Genomic DNA, 22,047 nt, shown 5'->3' with positions numbered 1-22,047 from the left:
CCTGGCCTGCTGTGTGTGTTGCTTGGATTTCCAATATCTGCAGATTTTCTCTAATTTTTGTCCAAATTTGTGTCAATTATGATTATTTCTCTTGTTTGAGAGGTTAAAATTGACTTCTGTGCCAAATAAAATGATATTAGTATAAACCTCCATTAGCTCAGTGAAGGTAGGATTTTCTCTATGGAAAGGAGAAAGGGTAAGAGTAAGGTTTGGAGAAGGAATTCCAGAACAACTGGAACCTAGCTGCTAATGGTGGGGATGGAAGTCAAGGATGTATTTGAATTTATTTAAATCTTGCATCCATCCCACAGTGTGAGGAACTAAAAATCTTCGTGTTATGACTCCGTCACAATGTACAGACGTGTGAATTTATAAGTCTAATAGCCTGTAGAAAGGAGCTGTCCCATAGCATGTTGATCATGGCTTTGATGCCGCAGTACCACTTGCCAGACAGATGGAGTTGGGGTGATTGGTGTCCCCGATGATCTTCCAGGCCTTCTTTCTGCACCTTCTGCTATAAATGTCCTCAATGGAGGGAAGTTCACATCCACAGATATGCTGGGCTGTCTGTAACACTCTCTGCAGAGCCCAGCGATCAAGGTTGGTGCAGTTCCCATACCTGGAAGTGCTACAGCCTGTCTGTATGCTCTCAGTGGTGCCCCTGTAGAAGGTCTTGAGGATTTGGGGACCCATGCTGTACTTTTTCAGTCACCTGAGGTGGGAGATACGCTGTTGTGCTTTTTTTGCCACAAAGCTGATGTGTACAGTCTAGTGAGATCATCAGTGATGTGTATACCGATGATTTAACGCCGGAAGTTAATGAAATGAACTAATAAGGCCAGGAAAAACACAATGAATGGTAGTACCTAGGAATGATTGATGAACAGCAGGATTATGTGTGAATTTGGAAGTTCAAGAAATTGAGGATTATATGGATTGTGTACATAAGAAGATCTGTGGTCAACATAAATAAGCCATGTTCATAATGAATGGTGGAGCAAGCTTGATTGGCCTGGTGGCCTGCTTGTTCCTATTTTCCATGAGAGTGTAAGACATAGGAGCAGATCATGGCTGATTTATTTTCCCTCTCAGTTCCATTCTCTTGCTTTCAAGAGAATGGGGTTGAGATGGAAAATAAATCAGTTATGATCAAATGGTGGAGCAAACTCAACGGACCAAATAGCAAATGTCAACATTTTCTCCCTGTAACTTTTGACACTCTTACTAATTAAGAACCTATCAACCTCTGTTCTAAATATACCCAATGACATGGCCTCCACAGCCATCTGTGGTAATGAATTCCACAGTTGTGCCACCCTCTGGCTAAAGAAATTCCTTCTCATCTCTGTTCTAAAGGGATATCCTTCTATTCTGAGGTTGTGCCCTCTAGTCCTAGACTCTCTCACCAATGGAAACATCCTCTCATATCCACTCTTTGTAGGGATTTCAATATTTGGTAGATATTCTTGTGTTCTTTGCATCTGCCTGAGTATCGTTAAAGGCAATAACACAGGTAGATAAGAAGGTAAAGCAAGCATATAGGATGTATGCATTATTTAGAATCTAAGAGATAAATCACTTCAATTCTCAACTGGGGTACTATTTACAGTTCTGATTGTGACACTGTTAGAAAGGATATGATTGCACTGAAAAATAGGTTTTTCAGCTCTGGGGAGAGATTGGATAGGATGGGTTTGTTTTCCTTAGAGTATAGAAGGCTGAGGGGTGAAGTCTAGATGCTGTATTGGTTTGCCAAGACATGAATGGGATGCACTTATGGGATGAGTTGCATTGGCTACCACAGATATTTGACCCACTAACACCTACACTAGTCGGATACAATTATCTTATAACAGCTTTGCAATGTGAATTTAATGCATAGTTTTAAAACAAGCAATAGGTACAAGCTAGTAGTGACCATCACACCTGCTGTGGGGTGGATGATGGCAATATCTAATGCTGCACCCATGTTTGAAGAATTCCATTTCTATCAGCCACTTCACTTCCTCTTAAAATTCTCTTCTATGAAGCACAAGGCTGGAAACTTCTAGGGTAAAAATGATCTATTTTTCATGATTCAACTGTAATCAAAATGTACTTGTTCACTTAGTTCTGGTCCAGTTTATAATTAAATAACACCTCAATATATACTTGCTTATACATAAGTAGATCCCACTATTTACCACAGGAGAGAGCTCTAACACTGAGTCATCTCTAAAATTTTCCATTGTGTAGCACACACCTACAAAATGGATTCAGAAACAGAATCTCTGCCAGTTCCATCATGAGCACTAGCCATCTCAGCATCAAGGAGACCTTCAAAAGGCGATGCCTCAAAAAGGTTGCATCCTTTAATATTAATGTTAAGGATCCCCATCATCCAGGACCTCTTCGTATTGCTACCAAAGAGGGGTACAGGGAGCCTGATGATACACACCCAACATTTTAGGAACGGCTTCTTCCCCTCCACCATTAGATTTCTGAATGGGCAATTAACCCATCGACACTACCTCAGTATTTTTCCTGTCTTCTTACACTATTTATTTAATCCAATTTTCTTTTGTACCTACCGTTTGTGTGTGCCTATATATATATATATATATATATACACACACACACAATTGTAACTTATAGTTTTTATTATTATGTATTATAATGTACTGCTGCTATGAAACTTCAAATTTCATGAGGATGCTGTGATATTAAACTTGATTCTGAGATTAACTAAAGCTTTGAAAATAGCCATTTAAATGTTCGAGGCAGCAAATTTATGTGCCCTTGATAAGTCTTATCAATAGTACTTTGTCATTATTCAGATTTGAATACCTACATTAAGAAATTCCTCAAAGATTCTCCCACCCTTGTATATTTAAAGACAGATTAGTGGAAAGTCCAGTTAAAAGAGCTTTCTAACTGAGACAGTGGGGGCTGTTTGGTCCTTCATTCCTACTCAACCAACCCCTGGACCTTGAATCTTTCAGTATCCAAAAGACTGTCAATCTCTCTGTATCCTCTGTGACTGAGACCCTTACAACCCTAAAGAAATTTCACCACCTCTCAAAACTGAATGACTGGATTCTTATTTAAATCTGCACTTCCAGTTTGAGACTCCCAGTCCGGTGAGGTGTCATCCTGCATCTATTTTATGGGTTTCACTGAAATCTGTAGTTAAGAGAATTTTTGTGAGCTTTTGTGTCGATATTGCAGAAACCAGCTACGTTTTTGTCATGGAGTACAAAGTCTGCTGGAGAATCTCAGTTGTTCAGACAACTTCTGTGGAGAGAAATGGGCAGTTCAGGTCATGACGTTTCATTTGGACTGAAAGATGGGAGATGGTCAGTCTATAGAGATGGGAGGAAACGGTGGAGCAAAAGCCAGCAAGCATTAGGTGGATCTAAATGAGGAGGGGTGTAGGCAAATGGGGGAAGAAATTGTGGAAAAGGCACAGAGGCTGGCAGGTGGTAAGTGGAGGCAATAAAGAGCTGCAGATGATGGAAATCCAATGGGAAAGGAAAATACAGCATTGAACCAATAATGGAAGTGAGGTAGCCAAATGGGAACAGTAGGAGAAGGGGGACACCATGTGTGAGTGATGGACAGTTGGAGAGAGTGGATGAGGGGAAAAGAGGGTAATAGGGAGGCTTGGGAGGTGTGAGGGTGTGAAAGCAACCGGGCAGATAGCAGGAGAGAGAAACAGAATGCAGAGGGAGCAGGATACCTGAAACTGGAGAATCCAGTGTTCATGCCTTCAGGTTGTTGATTATCCAGGCAGAATGTGAGGTACTCTTCCACTAGATGCATTTAGACTCACCCTGGCAGTGGAGGAGACTGATAGTCGAACAGGTTGATGTAGAAATGAGATTCCGCAGATGCTGGGAATGCAGAGCAACACATACAAAATGCTGTCGGAACTCAACAGGTCAGGCAGCATTTATGGAGAGGAAGAAACAGTTAATGTTCTAGGCTGAGACCCTTCATTGGGTCTGGAAAGTAAAGGTGAAGAAGCTAGAATAAGGAGCTGGATCTGGGGTGAGGGGGAGTGGGTGGGGGAAGAGGAAGGTGTACGTAATAGGCACCATGATAGTGTAGAGGTTAACGCAACACTATTAAAGCTTGGGGCATTGGAGTTTGAAGTTCAATTCCAGCGCCATCTGTAAAGACTTAATATGTCCTCACCATGAACACATGGGTTCCTTCTGGGTGCTACACTTTCCTCCGCAGTCCAAAGACACACTGGTTAGTAGCTTAATTGGTCATTTTAAGTTGTCCCATGATTAGGCTCAGATTAAATCGGTGGGTTGCTGACAGCGCAGCTCGAAGGGCGGAACAGCTTATTCTGCGCTGTTTCTCGAATTGAGAATAAATAAAGAATGGCTGGTGACAGGTGAAACCAGGTGAGGGGGAAAGTGGGTGGGTAGGGCAGGGGTAATGAACTGAGAAGCTGGGAGGCGCTAGGTGGAAGAACAAAAAGGCTGGAGGAGGAGGATTCTAATTGAACAGGAGAGTAGACCGTGGGAGAACTAGATGGAGGAGGGGCACCAGAAGCAGGTAATAGGGAGGTGAGGAGAAGAGAAAGGGTAAGAGGGGAGCCAGAGTGGCAAATTGATAAAGAGAGAAGGGAGAGATGACTGGAAGTTGGAGAAATCAGTGTTCTTACCATCAGGTTGGAGTCTACCCAGAGGGGTTATGAGGTGTTGCTCTTCCAACCTGAGGGTGGCCTCATCATGACCATAGAGGACATGTTGGAATGAGAATAGGACATAGAATTAATTGGCTAGCCACTGGGACCTCCCGCCTCTTGTGACAGCTGGAGTGAAAGTGTACGACGAAACATTCTACATTGGGTCTCACTGATGATACTCGAAGTACTGGATGGAACGAAGATGTGTGATAAAGTGGACCCCCAATGCGGGTTATTCTCCAACTCTTTCTATGCTACGTCATGCATTGGTGTTGCTTCCTCTAACTTTGCCGCCAACATCCACTCTACCCTCAAATTTACTTTTCTCCCTCTGACACCTCTATCACTTTCTTCAATCTCTCTATCTCCAACTCTGGAGACAGACTCTCTACTGATTTTATGAACCTACTAACTCTTCCTGTTCTCTTGGCTATACCTCTTCCCAGCCTGTCACTTGTAAAAATGCTGTTCCCTCTTCTCAGCTCCGCTGCCTCTGCTGCATCTGTTCTCAGGATGAGGCTTTCTATTCCAGAACATCTGAAATCTCCTCTTTATTCAATGAATGGGGTTCCCCTTCCTCTGCTATTGAATCTGCCCTCATTCACATCTGTTCCATTTCCCTGGCATCACCATATTCCCAGGATAGAGTTCCCTTTGTCCTTACTACCACCCCATGTGCCACCACATCCAGCACGTTATTCTCCATAATATCTGCCATCTTCAATGGGATCCTACTACTAAACTTATCCTTCCTTCCCCCTACCTCCCACTTCCCACTTTCTACAGTAATCACTCTCAATGTGACTCCCTTGTCACTCGTCCCTCCCCACTGATCTTCCTCCTGGCACTTATCCCTGCAAACAGGAAAAAACCACCCCTTCCCCGACATCTCCTACCTCACTACCATTCAGGGCACCAAACCATCCTTCACCTGTGAGTTTGTCAAGGTCATGTATCCAGTGCTGCCCAGTGCAGCCTCCTCTACATTAATGAGACCTGACGTAGACTACAGGATTGCTTTGTCTTGCACCTTCACTCCATCTGCCACAAAAGGTGGGATTTCCTGGGATCTTCATTTTACTTCCCATTTCCATTCTGACATCAGTCCCATGGCCTCCTCTGCAGTCACAATGAGCAACACCTCATATTCTGTCTGGGTAGCCTCCAACCAGATGGCACGAACAACAATTTCTCATAACAACAAGAAGCAGAAATGAACACGTGTTTAAATGGTTTTAAATGACCATAACAATGCAATTCTATGTTTCCTTATGGTATCAGGAATCAGTGACTTGAATGTTGATTATTTTCCTCTCTCCATAACTACTGCATGAACTTTGTATATTTCCACATTTTCTATTCTTTGTTCAGGATTAGAGAACTGCTCTATTTTGCTTTGGAATGGTGTTTCCTTATTCTCTTAAGCACTGTTGAAATACTTAGAAATAGAAGAACCATACACATGAACATCTCTAATGTTAGCTTATTGGAGACTATCACTTGATTAATTTGTTCCAAACCTAAAGAAATGAACTGACTCAATCTGGTAACTAACAATAGTTCTACATTTCCAAAGTGATTACTTCATAAAGCCATATGCATCACAGATACAGATTATGAGGTTTTTATTTCTTGTTTTGAAGGCTACAAGTTAAAACGGAACAGGTGAGACACTCATACCTCACAAGGACTTTGGAATCCATTAATACACTTCTAATTATAAGAATTTATTGTTAAGTTTGCACTCAGTCATTGAGTGAACTAAATATTTTTACACAGACTATAAATACTGTATTAGATGATCAATCCTGAGACTAATAAACCTGCTAGTTTAGCAATTAAAATTTCACAATTTAAATGTAAGGTTTTAATTTTTAATATACTTTAGAAAGGAATTATTGAATGGATGGCAATATTGGAACAGAAAAATGCTGAAGGGTATAAAGAAGGACCCAGGAGTTTGATGCCCTGGCTCACTGAAAGAATGAGTGCTGATGGATTACAGCCTATATACGTTTCTTAGTATCTTTGATTACAGTATTCCTCACAAAAAGACAAAATTTAGACCCAGAACAAAATAAGTAACAAACTGACGTTGTATGTGATTAGGCCATAATGAGAAACATGATATCACATTGTAGAATATTAAAACTCAAGAGAATGGGCAGTGAACATTCATGGAATATTGCCAAGTTAGGATGTTATATCTATAAGTAGTGATTTAAGTTGCTATAACAATGTCCTTTAGAGCAAAAAAGATAACAGGAGCTTCAACATGGCTATTTTTAAATCACAAGGATTTCACAAGGATGATTCCAGGAATTGTCATACAAGGAACGTTTGAATGCTCTGGGTCTGTACTCTCTGGAATTTAGACGGGACGAAGGGGGATCTCATTGAAACCTTTCAAATGGTAAAAGGCCTAGACAAGGTAGATGTGGAAAGGATATTTCCCATGGTAGGGGAGTCTAGGACTAGAGGGCACAGCCTCAGTATAGAGAGGCATCCATTTAAAACAGAAATGTGGAGAAATTTTTTTAGCCGGGGGGTGATGAATTTGTGGAATTTATTATCACAGGCAGTTGTGGAGGCTAGGTTGTTGGGTATATTTAAGGCAAAGCTTGATAGGTTCTTGAATGGACATGGCATCAAAGGTGATAGGAAGAAGGCCGGGAAAAGGGGCTGAGGAGGGGAACAAAGGATCAGCCATGATTAAATGGTGGAGCAGACTCGATGGGCCAAATGGCCTAATTCTGCTCCTGTGTCTTATGTTCTACGCAAATATTTTCCTAATTGAACATGGAAGGACAGCTTCTTCGGGTTGGGGATTCTGGGATGGGTGAGAAGGAATGGTACAGTGTTTGGAGAAGCCATTCAGATCATCACCAACTGTACCAGGTTTTTCACAGGAATCCAGTCTATTTCAGATTCAAGAGAGATTGTTTGATCCTTCTTGCCTGCTCTGCTATTCAATGTGATTTTGTCTGATCTTTTGCCTCAGAGATCTAAACCACATATCCTGAAGTAACCATATACCTTGTGAATATTCAAAAATCTCTTAATTTCACCATGAATATACAAAGCAATGGAGCTTTTTCCAGCCACTTTGGGTAAAGAATTCCTTAAAGAACTCGTTGTTATTACCCTCACCATCTAGGACATGCCTTCTCATTCCTACCATTGCGGGGGAGAGACGGGATCCTGAAAACATACACTCAATGTTTTACAAACAGCTTCTACCCCTCTGCCATCATATTTCTGAATGATCCATTAACCCATAAACACCCCCTCGTCATTCCGCTTGCAATGTTTACTTAGTTATTTTCTCTAGCTTACAACAATTTGTTACTTACCTCTGCCGCAAAACAACACATTTAATGACAATGGACACAACATTCTGGAGGAATTGGGCGAGTCAGGCAGCACCTATGGAGGGAAATAAACAGTTGAGGTTTTAGGCTGGGACCCTTCATCAGGACTCAGTCAATATTCCAAAATATCAACTTTGTATTTTCCACCATTAATGCTGCCTGACCTGCTGAGTTCCCCCAGCATTTTATGTGTGTTGCTCAAGATTTCTAGCATCTGCAGAATCTCATGTTTAAAAATTCATGACATATATCAATGATAATGTTTCTGATTCTGAGATTTACAGTGCTCCAGGTGAAGGATTTTTTTTTACTCTGTTATTTGTTCTAAAAGGCTGACTCTTTATTTTGTGACTGTTGATCCCTAGCTCCAGGCATCCCTAGCAAGGGCAACACTGGCATTAACCCTTTCAAGACCCTTAAGAATTTTATGTGTTTTAAGGAGATCACCTAATTTTTCTAACTCAAGAGTGTAAGCCCAAATGGAAATCAAAATCCCTCAGATTCTGGAAATCCGAAGTAAAAACAGAAAACGTTGGAGGTCCGTGGGTAGTGCATATGGCAAAACAAACCAGCATTTATTGACTTCTTCAGGCTTCTGTACAAATCAATTGTCCTCCACCCAAAAGAGCAAACAAACTCTGGTGTGATGGGCTGCAGATGGGAGGAGCTGCTGCTTGCTGGGGGAGCTGAAGTAGGCAAATAAGGGAAGATGTGCCAGAGGGTTTTGGAGGACCAGAAGGATTCTCAGAAAAAGCCTTATCATCCAGGGTGTGGATGCAACAACTCTCGTTCCCGTCCAGTGGTGAAAATAAACACACAGTATAGCCTATTTTTCACTCTGGATGTGTGGAATAGCTGATGATGGACTTTGCAAAGGTGGAATATTCTATTAGTTATACCTGAGGGGGAAAGCAAGTGAGAGTCATCTCCTGCAATTCTAAACGTAATGTGCAGTTCACCTAATGGACTGAATGGTTCTATGGACTGAATGGACTTCTCACTTAACTGATATGCCCAGCATTTAAATAGATTGTGCCTGCTTTCTTAGCTTTCTTATGTAATAGAATCACAGATGATGGTTACTGACCATTGATGAAAGACAAGGAGAAAATAATTTAATTTGTCAGTTTTAAACACTCTAATATAATCCAATTGTACTGAATGGATGGGACAGAAAAAGTTTGGATTAACAATTGTTCTCTGACTGGAAACATTATCATTCAAAAATCAAATGACTATCGATAAAACAGAATAACCCTGAAATATATTCCACAAGAGCCTCATTAGCACTTTAACCATGGTTCAGCGAAGATGGACATTCATCCTGTCAATTATGTGCTAGCTTCATTCAGCTCCATGTATGTCCCCACTCTTTTTCCATTGTTCTGCAAATTATTTTCCCTTAAATACTATACATCTCCTTTTCAAGATTGATGAGTAACTGTTTCTAAAATCTATACAACAGAGTTTCATACAATTTGTCTACATAAATATGAGAATTTCTTCACAGGCCCCTCTTGCCCAGCCCTTTGAATCTGTGATCCCTGATCCTCAAGCTCTCATCTAATTGTCATCTATTTCGATTTTACTGTTGCTGCTCCCATGTAGCATTAAAATTTGCATATCAAACTTATCGTGGGCCACTAGCATTTGAAGAAATTCATTCAAGTACAATAATAAAATACACAGTGCATTGTAACTTTGAGCATCCGAAGTGGTTTAGCTATTCTAAGTATATTATGAGCTACTTTTTTTTAACTTGGGTTTTAAAATTCTGCATTTCAGGGTCCACAGGTTTTTAGATTTTAATTCTGTTCACTTTCAAGACTGACTTTGTTTTTCTTTACCAGGGATATGGTATGGAATCCTGGAAGGAATCGGTGTGCTCGCAGTGATCACCAATGCCTTTGTGATTGCCATCACTTCGGACTACATCCCTCGCTTTGTCTACACATATAAATACGGTCCTTGTGCAGACCAGGGATATACACACGAAGAGTACTACGATTTTTTTGTATTTCTACCCACCATCATATCTAAACATAATGTGTGTTCTTGAAGGAGTCCTGGTTATCTCATTTAAAAATAGGGAATAATCTCCTTTGAGACATTAGCCAGTGGGATGTGTTTGCTTGGCAAGTATGGAGGCCAGTCAGAAGCACAGATCATCTTTGGTTCACTAAATGCAGTTGACTCAAGTGAACTCCTTCCACAAAGGTCCAAGAACAGTTTTGATGGTCCAGATTGTAATGCATTTAACCAGCTAGTTAACTTGGTGTATACTTCTGATTGTCTTAATAAATCAACCAATCAGATAGAGCCAGGTAGCTGATATGTCACCAGATCCAACAGTTCACACACTCTACCTGATCCTCACTAAGAACTTAGACTTTCAACATTTCAACAAATACTTGTTTATATCCACTTTACTTACTCAATCTTTTCTAGATTAGATTTTTTAAAATAACATGCCTTTTTAACATATTAAAATCCTATTGTTGCCTTAAATTGGGTTAACGGAGTATTTGCAACTTCCTTCAGTGCTACAGACTTCTGCATGTTTTAGTTACTAATTTTCTTTTAACTCATGTGACCACAGAGTAATATCATGCATTTACCTCTTAAAGAGATAAAAAATAATAAATTGCATTGGCAATTCATCTGTAGATGTGTTGACCCATCGGGTCCCCTGGTCTTGGGCAGGTGTATTGAGTTGGCCTTGTTGTCTCTGAGCGGCATTAATACCAATGTAACTGCCGCCATCGCTCAACTGTTCTTGGAACCTGTGGGTCTTTGACAAGGACTCAGTGGACAAAATGCTTTCTTTTTGTGCATCAGTTATCGTGTGATTCTATTCCCTAGTTCCAGATCTGTGATTTGTACTGAATTTTCTTGCCATCAATTGCACTACACTTCTAAAAATAGTGGGAGCCATAAGGTAGTTTGAAGTTAGGTTGATCAACTGTTTATTGGCATGTACTTCATCAATGGTTTCATCACCTTAAATCAAACACTTAAGAAGCTGGAACTATAGGCACTCTCTGGAGATGGTCCAAATAATAGTCCAAGTGATACACAGTTGCTCAGCCCCTGTGTGGAAGCAACAGTAATAGACTTTAACATCTCGCCTGTCTCTGCTATCAAATTTAAGATGTAAAGCATAAAGTAAAGGAATCATTAAAAATTTGTTTTTGTTCAACAATCTTCTGAATTCAGGATGACAATAACATAATTCTCACTCTGTACACTAAACAGAAGCCTCCTTAAATTTGTACTTGCAGTAATGTTAGCAAGACACAAATTAAAGGATTATAAAAAGGCTTGACAAATCCGTCATGGCCCAGAGTAAAGGTTGAATCATCAGCATTTGTTTTATGGCTGAAGAGGCCTATTCCATTTCACTGGAAATGAAAAGACTTGGATTAGGTGAACATGTGTTGGTATAAAATAGTAACTTAATATAAGTATAAATATTTCTAGAGCCATATTCTCAAAAGGATTTGTACAAATTCCTGTTTATCAATCTGCTTAGGAAGTTCAGTGGAAAGTGAGCTCATCCTTTTGGGACTTAAACCATCCAATTTTGAAAATGTGCAGAGTAGTTTACAACTTAATTATTATTATTCACAGAAAAGTGACTTGTTTAATGTTCTTACAGATGTTTGACGGGCTATGTAAATAGCAGCTTATCCTATTTCAATAAAAGTGACTTTGGGACACATGAAAAAGGCTTCTGCAGGTGAGTATTATGGTTAGAATGATGTATTTTTTCTTCCCTTTTTTTCAATACAAGTGTGGCCAAGTGGTTAAGACGTTGGACTCACGGTCTGAAGGTCGTGGGTTCAAGTCTCGGCCAAGCACCTTGAGCACTTAACCACACACTGCTCCAGCTGAAAATGGGTACCGCCTGGGGGTTAACCTCGTGATAGGACTGGCGTCCTATCTGGAGGGGAGTCTCGTACTCTCAGTCACTCTCAGCCACAGAAACCGGCATAAGCACCGGCCTGATGGGCCACAAGGCTCGGGACAGACTTTGACTTTGTTCAATACAACCTTCTCAAAGCTAACTGATGTCTCTGCAAAAGAGGAAATAGGGAAAGAAACAAACTGACGAGCCTGTTATGGTATTTCCTGAACTACTCTCCCTCATCCCAGCCTTCATCCCACTATTCTCCCTCATCCCTCCTCTTTTACTGCAGGACCTGTTTTGGAATAGATTAGGTGTAGGTCCTGAAGCATATTTTCTTATATTCCATGTTCTACCAAATATTTTGGACAAGCTGTTTTGACACCAGAATGCGTGGCTATACTTGGGGCTGTCCCCAGCATATACTGAGGTTATTACGCAAATGACGCAGTTCACTGTATGTTTCGCTGTACATGTAATAAATAAATCCAAATCTGAATTTATTCAATATAGCACTAGCTGGTCTGAGCATGATCCCTGGCCTTGTATAAACAAGATCCATACAAAACTGTTATAGGTAGCCAGAGAGCTACATATTACCAAAGTTTTAATTAATCTTTTTCGTATTCACAAAAGCACTAGAAAATAGGAACAGGAGTAGGTAGCTCAGCCCCTCAGTTCTGCCCTACTATTCAATATAATTATGGCTGACCGATGCTGGTCTCAACTTCTAACAACACATATACAATGTTGGAGGAACTCAGCAGACCAGGCAGCATCTATGGAAAAAAGTAAACAGTTGACATTTTGGGCTGGGACCAGTTGACATTTTAGGCTGGAGGACAGAGAATCTGATAGGAGAGGACAGAAGACCAAGGAAGAAAGGGAAAGGGTAGGAGCACCAGAGGGTGGTGATAGGCAGGCAAGGAGATAAAGTGAGAGAGGGAAATGGGAATTGGGAATAGTGAAGGAGCGATGGGGGGGGGGGTGGGGGGAGGCATTACCAGAAGTTTGAGAAATTGATGTTTATGCCATCAGGTTGGAGGCTGCCCAGACAGAATATAATGTGTTGCTTCTCCAACCTGAACGTGGCCTCATTACAGCAGTAGAGGAGGCCATGGACTAACATGCTGGAATAGGAATGGGAAGTAGATTAAAATGGGTGGCTACTGGGAGATCCTGCTTCTTCTGGAGGCTGAGGCATAGGTGCTTGGCGAAGCAGTCTTCCAATATCAGCCCTTTTGTACCAGTTGCCTGGTACCCTTAATTTCATTCATTCAAATATTTATCTGTCTCCACATTAAATTTATCTGATTTATCTTATCTTCATTACCCTCAGGTGTAGAAAATTACGAAGATTCTTTACCCTCTGACAAAAGAAATTTCTACTCACCTCAGTGTTGAATGACCTGTTCTTTATTTTGAAGCTATCTCCCATTGTTTGTTGCTCACACGCTCATGAAAGCATTTCAATATCAGACCATAAGACATAGGAGCAAAAATAGACCATTTGGCCCATTGAGTCTTCTCTGCCATTCCATCCTGCCTGACTTATTCTCCCTCTCAACCCATTCTCTTGCCTCTTCCTGAAACATTTAATGTCTTTACGAATCAATAACCTATCTACATCCACTTTAAATAAACCTAATGACTTGATCTCCACAGCAGTCTGTGCCAATGAATTCCATAGATTCACCACTCTCTAGCTTAAGAAGTTACTCCTCATCTCAACATCTACCCTGCGAAGTCTCCTCACTGATATACTAGAATAAGGTGACCCTACGTTCTTCTTAACTCTGAGGCAAATAGAAAACAGCCTAGTCTGGTGAATTTCCTTTAGACTGCCTCCAATGCTACTACAGATCGAATACCCCTAATCTGAAATGCTTAGGTCTGGAGGTGTTTCAGATTTTGGACTTTTTGGGATTTTGGAATATATAATGAGATAGCTTGGGGTCAGCATCATTTCCGACTCTGAATTTATGTGCCACTGATAAGCAGTCTTTGTCTTACACTTGTTCATCATTAATGATCTTGACAAACTCATCAATGAATTTCTCTGCTGCTTTCTGATCAGCAGACATTTTCAAAATTTAATGCCATGCCTTTTCTTAAATTTCTGCAACCAACCTGCTGAGTATTCACAATTACTTTTAATTTTCAGATTGTTGTGATAGATCTTTGATAGTTATTGTCATACCATTAAGCAATAAATGTTCACTGCAGTGCTGGTGAATCCACTTTTTCAATACACTTTTGAGATCTTCATTTTTCTCTTTTTGCCGTGTTTTTCTGTTTCTCGTTCATTTCTGTTCATTACATATGTCCGGTTACTTCTCAGAACCGTCTGTGTGTGTGCAGAGACGTGATCATTGCCTGAGAACTTTCTCAGTGCCATGTGTCATTTTCTATTTGAGTCAAGTCAGTGCTCAAAAACAATTTGGATTCTGGAGATTGGTTTTCGGATTTTGGGTTTTTGGATAAGGGTACTCTGCCTGTATTTATCTTTTTCATATAATTGGACAAAAAGTTGTGCACGGCATTCCAGAAGTGACCTCAACAACACCTTGTACAATTAGGTAAAATCTTCCCTTGCCTTAAACTTAAGACCTTTCACAGTAAAGGCTATCCTGCTGTTCGATGTATTATGAAATGCAGTATATTTCTCCAAATCTCTTTCTTTCTGTTTTTTTTTGTACAATTGATGGGATGTTTCCCATTACAATGAATGAAAACATATTTTGGGAGCATGTGTTAACCCAGGCCATGATTCTCCAGGCTAGCAATTATTCCTTTGTTGCAGAAGCTTAATGAACTATCCAGATTAATCTTTTCTTCGGAAATGCAATTCCATTAGGGTACATGTTGCTACAATTATGATTAGCACATAGGTGGTCTTTTTGCCCAGTCCATCCAATAAAACATTTTTCTAATGTACTTGAAAAGATTGAGGTGAAATGGAAATGTCTCATTTTCCATCATCATTCTCAACTGGAGGAATTAAAGGAAAAGGAACATTTCTTCATTATATAAAGCTATGACATTAGGAAGGAGGAGAATATGAACAGCTAATGAAATGCAAAGATGCATGTTATCATTTTATATTATTACTTACAAAGGTGCAAATATACAGTACTGTGCAAAAGTCTTAGGCACATGTATATAGTTAGGGTACATAACTGTATTTCTCAATGTGGTGTGGAGAGCAAGTTTGTAAATCTGCTGGAAGCAAAGGATGTTGGGAATGGGGAAGCTGGAGTGCCGCAGGAGGGGTGGGGGACAGGTGGCAAAGAAGGAGTACCAGGGGCAGGGGGTGCTATGGGTATAGACACACCCAGCCCTGAGGCACCGGGGAATTCCAAACAATTGGTTTATTGATCGTTACAGAACGTCAGGCTGGTGCTTCCCGCTCCCTCCCCTCTTCCTGCCCCCTTCCCACACTCAGTCCACAACGGAGATCTATATGAGAATCAGGTTTATCATCACTCACATATCTCATTAAAATTGTTTTATTTAGGTGGCGGCAGTACAGTGCAATACATAAAAGTACAATGGTATTTTGCAAGAGTCTTAGGGACCCTAGCCTTTGTGCCTATGGCTTTCACACAGTGCTACAGATGAGATTATTACGGCAGTTTTAGGATGGATAAATAGCAGAAAAGTTGAAATCTATTTTTAAAAATCTTGAGATTGCCTTTATTGCATACAGTGAGAGAATGATATGGACCGCGACTTGTGTTAGTTTGTCCAGCTGATATGGAGGTATGTTGAGACAGCTTATTCATAGAAGCATAGAAACATAGAAAATAGGTGCAGGAGTAGGCCATTCGGCCCTTCAAGCCTGCACTGCCATTCAGTACGATCATGGCTGATCATCCAACTCAGAACCCTATACCTGCCTTCTCTCCATACCCCCGATCCCTTTAGGCACAAGGGCCTTATCTAACTCCCTCTTAAATATAGCCAATGAACTGGCCTCAACTGTTTCCTGTGGCAGAGAATTCCACAGATTCACCACTCTCTGTGTAAAGAAGATTTTCCTCATCTCGGTCCTAAAAGGCTTCCCCTTTATCCTCAAACTGTGACCCCTCGTTCTGGACTTCCCCAACATCAGGAACAATCTTCCTGCATCTAGCCTGTCCAATCCCTTCAGAATTTTTTACGTTTCAATCAGATCCCCCCTCAATCTTCTAAATTCCAGAGAGTATAAGCCTAGTCAATCTAGTCTTTCATCATATGAAAGTCCTGCCATCCCAGGAATCAATCTGGTGAACCTTCTTTGTACTCCCTCTATGACAAGAATGTCTTTCCTCAGATTAGGGGACCAAAGCTGCACACAATACTCTAGGTGTGGTCTCACCAAGGCCTTGTACAACTGCAGTAGTACCTCCCTGCTCCTGTACTCGAATCCTCTTGCTATGAATGCCAGCATACCATTCGCCTTTTTCACCGCCTGCTGTACATGCACGCCCACTTTCAGTGACTGGTGTACAATGACACCCAGGTCTCGTCGCACCTCCCCTTTTCCTAATCAGCCACCATTCAGATAATAATCTGTTTTCCTGTTATTGCCACCAAAGTGGATAATCTCACATTTATCCACATTAAATTGCATCTGCCATGAATTTGCCTACTCACCCAACCTATCCAAGTCACCCTGCATCCTCTTAGCATCCTCCTCACAGCTAACACTGCCGCCCAGCTTCGTGTCATCCGCAAACTTGGAGATGCTGCATTTAATTCCCTCGTCCAAGTCATTAATATATATTGTAACCAACTGGGGTCCCAGCACTGAGCCTTGCGGTGCCCCACTAGTCACTGCCTGCCATTCTGAAAAGGTCCCGTTTATTCCCACTCTTTGCTTCCTGTCTGCTAACCAATTCTCTATCCACACCAATACCTTACCCCCAATACTGTGTGCTTTAAGTTTGCCCACTAATTTCCTGTGTGGGACCTCAACAAATACTAAGTGTTATAGATGGAGAGCTTTTATTTCCACAAGTTATTTGATTCATTTAGAAAAAGGCCTAATGTTGAGGATCTATCTTTAATTTTTCTGTAATTTGATTATATGCAGTTTTTTTTTCTCCTTTTTCTCTTTACTGTCCAAGTTCTTTTTTTAAATCTCAATTCATTTGTGGGGACAGCTTTGGAAAAATAGTCATTCCAATTCTTCTTCCAATGAATGAGCTGGCCTCCCTTAACCAGCTCTCTGTGAAGTAGTTTGTTTTAACTTCCTTGCCATGACAGCGTAGCCATATATGTGGAAAAAGTAGAGGTGCAGGAGTTCAAAGTGAATTTTATTATCGGAATACGTATATGTCACCATATACAACCCTGAAATTCATTTTTCTGCAAACATGTCAGCAAATATATAGAATAATAATTGCAACAGGATCAATGGAAGTTCAGCTGGAGTGCAGAAGAAAACAAACTGCGCAAATGCAAATATAAATAAATAACAATAAATAACGAGAGCATGAAATAACAAGATAAAGAGTCCTTAAAGTGAGATCATTGGTTGTGGGAACATCTCAAAGGATGGGCAAGGAGAATAGTTTTTTTCAGGAGCCTGATGGTTTCAACTGTTCTTGAAACTGGTGGTGTGAGCCCTGAGGCGAGGCTCTTGTACCATCTACACGAAGGCAGCAGCAAAAAAAGAGCAAGACCTGAGTGGTGAGGATCTCCGACAACGGATGCTGCTTTCCTACGGCAGCATTTCATGTAGATGTGCTCAATGGTTGGGAAGGCTTTACCCGTGATGTACTGGACTGAACCCACTATTTTTGTAGGATTTTTCATTCAAAGGCATTGGTGTTTCCATACCACACTGTGAGGCAGCCAGTCAATACACCCTCCACAACACATCTGTAGAAGTTTGTCAAAGTTTTAGATGATGAATCTCCACAGACTCCTAAGGAGCTTGGAATAAGATGGTTGACTTTAATTGTGAATATTCGAGAACCTAACTGGGGCTACTCAGAATCCAAAATGGAAACATATGTGTTATAATCTGCCCTCAACAGTGGTTGTGTTGCCATTTGTAGGAACTTCAGATTTCTATCTAGCTTTTAACTTGCAGGTACAGAGACTACAGGGCTCCTCCATGGGATCACAATCGATATGAAGTCACCTTGCAATTCTGGCATGTTCTGGCTGCACGTTTGGCTTTCATCATTGTGTTTGAGGTCAGTTGTTCAATTCTCTGCCTACCTTCACCATGTGAAAAGGAATTTTCTCTGAGAAAAGTATGTGAATTACTATTTAAAACGTGTAACATTTCTCTGGATGTGGTGTATGAGGTTGATTGTGTGTCCAGAATAGTGTATTTTGGGGACAGGATGACTTGCAAAATGCTGCCAGTTCCCTCATCTGATACTAGTTGTTAGTATTTTCTTTTTAAATTGACTTGTTTATTAGTGCGAAGCCCTACATTTATTGCCTATCCTGGATTGCCCTTAAGGAGCCACCTTGAACTGCCCCGGACTTCCTGCTGAAAATTCTTCAATAGAGTTTGTTTGAAGTTCCAGGATTTAATGAAGGATGTGGAAATGTTCAAAGTTCAAACTAAATTTATTATCAGAGTACATACATATCACCACATATAATCCTGGGATTCGTTTTCCTGCAGGCATACTCAGCTAATCTATAGAACAGAACTGTAAAGAGGATCAATGAAGAACAAACTGTGCAAATGAAAATGTAAATAAATAGCAATAAATAATGAGAGCATGAAATAAAAAGATAAAGAGTCTTTCAAGTGAGACCACTGGTTGTGGGAACACCAGAAATAGACTGAATGTAGTTATTCCCTTTTGCTGAAGGGCCTGATGGTACAGGGGCAATTTTCACATCAGGATAGTGTACAACTTCAAGTTGGTGTTTCGACATGCCTACTGATCGTGACGTCCATGGTGGCAGAAGACAACTTAGGCTTGGTGAATAACAGTGTATTTTGTAGATGTGGTACCCTGCAGTCACATTGCACCAGTGATAAAAGCAATGTAAGTTTAATTTAGTGGCTAGGCAACCAGTCAATTTGCCTCTTTAGCCTGGATTGCATTAAACACTAAATGTAGTTGTAGCTGCACTAATTCTGATAAATGGAGAGCATTCCATTATTGTTCTGACTTGTAAATGAAAGAAAGGATTTGGAGTTCGGTCTCTTATCGTTCTGTAAAAATTACAGAGTTTATATTGCTAGCTTATCCGAGTTTCTGATCATCGATATTCATAGTGGAGGACTCATAAATGTCAATGGGATACTCTTGACTCTCTATAGTTGGAAATAATACCTGGCTCATTTAGTATAAATTTTCTATGTTATTTAGAAGTTCATGCCTGGGCATTTCAAGGTCTTTCTGCATGCAGGCATCAGCTGCTTTATTTTCTGAGAAATTAAAAACAAAATAGAACATTGTCCAATTAGCAAAGATCCCTACCTTTGAGCTTATGATGGAAAGTCATTTCTGAAGCAGGTGAAGATTGACAATGCCCTGAGGAACTGCTAAGGGTTTGAATAATTTTGCTATTATTATTGCCACTCTACATTGATCTGATATTTGTTGTGCATTTACTTGAATGAAGCGATATTGCACTATAAACTGTAGATGAGGTATATCCCTGTACGCTGTCATGTCAGTCTCAAGTTCCATTGCTTAGTAATATACATGCATTATGAATGTGTTTACTTGTAATGACCATTGCATGTGTGCCTTTCTTCTCTTATCTGCTTGAGTGTTCTCGGTTGTAAGTTGACTGCTCCCCTGAGAAACACTTGCAGATGTTGTTGCCTGTGACAGTGGTGGGCTACTTTGAATCTTGGTTGTATCTTTTCTGGGTTTCCCAGTGCCTGCCGGCCTATTCAGTAGTGCACCACCAGCGGTTTGCTGACTGTCATGCCCAGCGGTTAATCCAGGCATGTCCTGGCGATCCCCAGGCAGCGGCCGAATCACTCTATTCTGTAGACGTTTCTCCACTGATAAATCGAAAGGGTATTGCTTTTATACCTACAGCCAGGGTGTAGTTTCAGCCACCCCTAACATAGAGAACAGGCGCTGACTAGAGCACCACCGGGGTCACAGTTGATTTTACACCAATGGATGTCCTCTCCCTGCAACTATGTCCCAATGGATGTCCTCTCCCTGCAATTATGTCCAATCATGCCAGATCCCAAGACCAAGCTCTGGCTCCTTACCTGTCCTCCGAGTCCATGCGTCTGAGCACTAATTATTAATAATAATAATCATTACTATTATTGATATATTTTGATTTTTTTTGGCAGCTCAAGCTGCTAAAACCTGAGGCACAGGCATAGCCAAGCGCACTCATTTCTCAATTCCTATGAATTTTTATCACCATAAATCAGCGAGTTGTCTTGTTTTGCCTCCCCTCCCGCTGTGAAAGGGAGCACCTCTTTTTCCCTTTATTAGAGAGGGAGAGCCTGTGGCACGTTGAATTGTCAGGTGAATAATTAGTTTGTGTTGCACAGCAGATCATGGTCTTTATTGGGGGCTTTGTTATTGCTTGCTTGGTGAGGGAAATGCACTGATGCTTTTTTTTGTGGAAGTGGGTGGGGTAGGGTCAGTGCTTTGCTGCTGCTTCTGCATTGAGGGGCAGTGGGGACTTTGGGGCTCTAACATTTTTACAGACATTCATTCTTTGGGGCACTCTTCTTCTATAGAACATAACATAAGAAATAGGAGCATGAGTTGCCTCCTCCACCATACAATAAAATCATAGCTGATCTGGCCATGGACTCATCTTCACCTACCTGCCTTTTCCTTATAACCTTCAATTCCCCAACTATGCAAGAATCTATCCAACCTTGTCTTAAATATATTTACTGAGGTAGCATCCAGTGCTTCATTGGGCAGAGAATTCCACAGATTCACCACTCTCTGGGAAAAGCAGTTCCTCCTCATCTCCATCCTAAATTTACTTCCCCGAATCTCGAGGCTATATCCCCTAGTTTTAGTCTCACCTACCAGTGGAAACAACTTTCCTGCCTCTAATCTATCCCTTTCATAATTTTATATGATTCTATAAGATCTCCTCCATGAATGTCAGTGGATGTCAGCGAAGAACAAGAATTTCAGAATGTATATTGTATACATTTTTGTGATATTAAATGGAACTATTGAACTTTTGGGCATGTGGCCAAGTGGTTAAGGCATTCGTCTAGTGATTTGAAGGTCACTAGTTCGAGCCTCAGCTGTGGCAGCGTGTTTGTGTCCTTGAGCAAGGCACTTAATCAATCACACATTGCTCTAGTCCGTGCGAGGAGTGGCGCGCCACACAGACTTCCAATCGGTGCCTTGTAAGGCATGAAAATGCCCGACGCAGGCCTGTCATGGTCTGAGTCAATGTTCCCTCCCCTTCCATTGAACTTTTGGACTATTCTTGTGGTGTTTAGTATTGTGGCATTCCGAAGATTTACTTAAGTACTGCTGTGTAGGCCTAATTGTTTAATGCCATTGTGTGGTGACTTTGGGATGATACCAGTTGTAGATATTTCTATTGGGACAATGTATAGCTTGTTCATGTTCCATAGTCTTTCAATTTCCTATTTAAATTCAGCATATTTCTGGTCTTTTTCTCTTACTGATTTCTGTATGTTATGGCTTTATCTATAATGTAAGTTGTTCTTGCTTGTTTATCCTGTAATATTATATCGAGAGCGTTATTATGGATTGTCCTTTCTGTAAAAATGGATTGGTCATAATATAAATTGTCGGACTCTGACTCTGAAACTGGATCAGGCTTGTATTTATATTAAGGTATGGTGACTTTTATGAGTTTGCATTTTAAAGCAAGATTTAGGTGAATGATGTTTTCCACTTGATTGTGCCTGTGTTAGTAACTTCTATTAACCATGAATGTGGGACTGAATCAAATGCTTTTTGATAGTCAATATAACAACATGAAAAATTCCTGCTTTTCCATCAGGCTTGATTTAGAATTACGGAATCTATAATAATTATTAAATCAATTGAGGTGGTAGCAGAAAATCTAGATGCAACCATGTTATTTTTCTTTCTCTGTGTTCTGATATTCCTCTGTACATATAAGTATATTTTTGTCAGCAG

The 22,047-nt window shown here is 40.6% G+C and overlaps 1 protein-coding gene across 1 annotated transcript in view; it reads left to right on the top strand.

Annotated features, from left to right (window-relative positions):
* ano3 (anoctamin 3) overlaps window positions 1-22,047 on the top strand; it is a 586,826-nt gene that overhangs the window by 546,826 nt on the left and 17,953 nt on the right. The window contains exons 24-26 of the mRNA XM_072272723.1: window positions 9,903-10,050; window positions 11,711-11,791; window positions 18,042-18,147. Of these exons, the coding sequence (XP_072128824.1) occupies window positions 9,903-10,050; window positions 11,711-11,791; window positions 18,042-18,147 (335 nt within the window). The remainder of the gene's footprint in view (window positions 1-9,902; window positions 10,051-11,710; window positions 11,792-18,041; window positions 18,148-22,047) is intronic.

This window comes from Mobula birostris, chromosome 11 (assembly GCF_030028105.1).
Source record: "Mobula birostris isolate sMobBir1 chromosome 11, sMobBir1.hap1, whole genome shotgun sequence".
Lineage (NCBI taxonomy): Eukaryota > Metazoa > Chordata > Chondrichthyes > Myliobatiformes > Myliobatidae > Mobula > Mobula birostris.
This window is presented reverse-complemented; position numbering and strand designations above follow the sequence as displayed.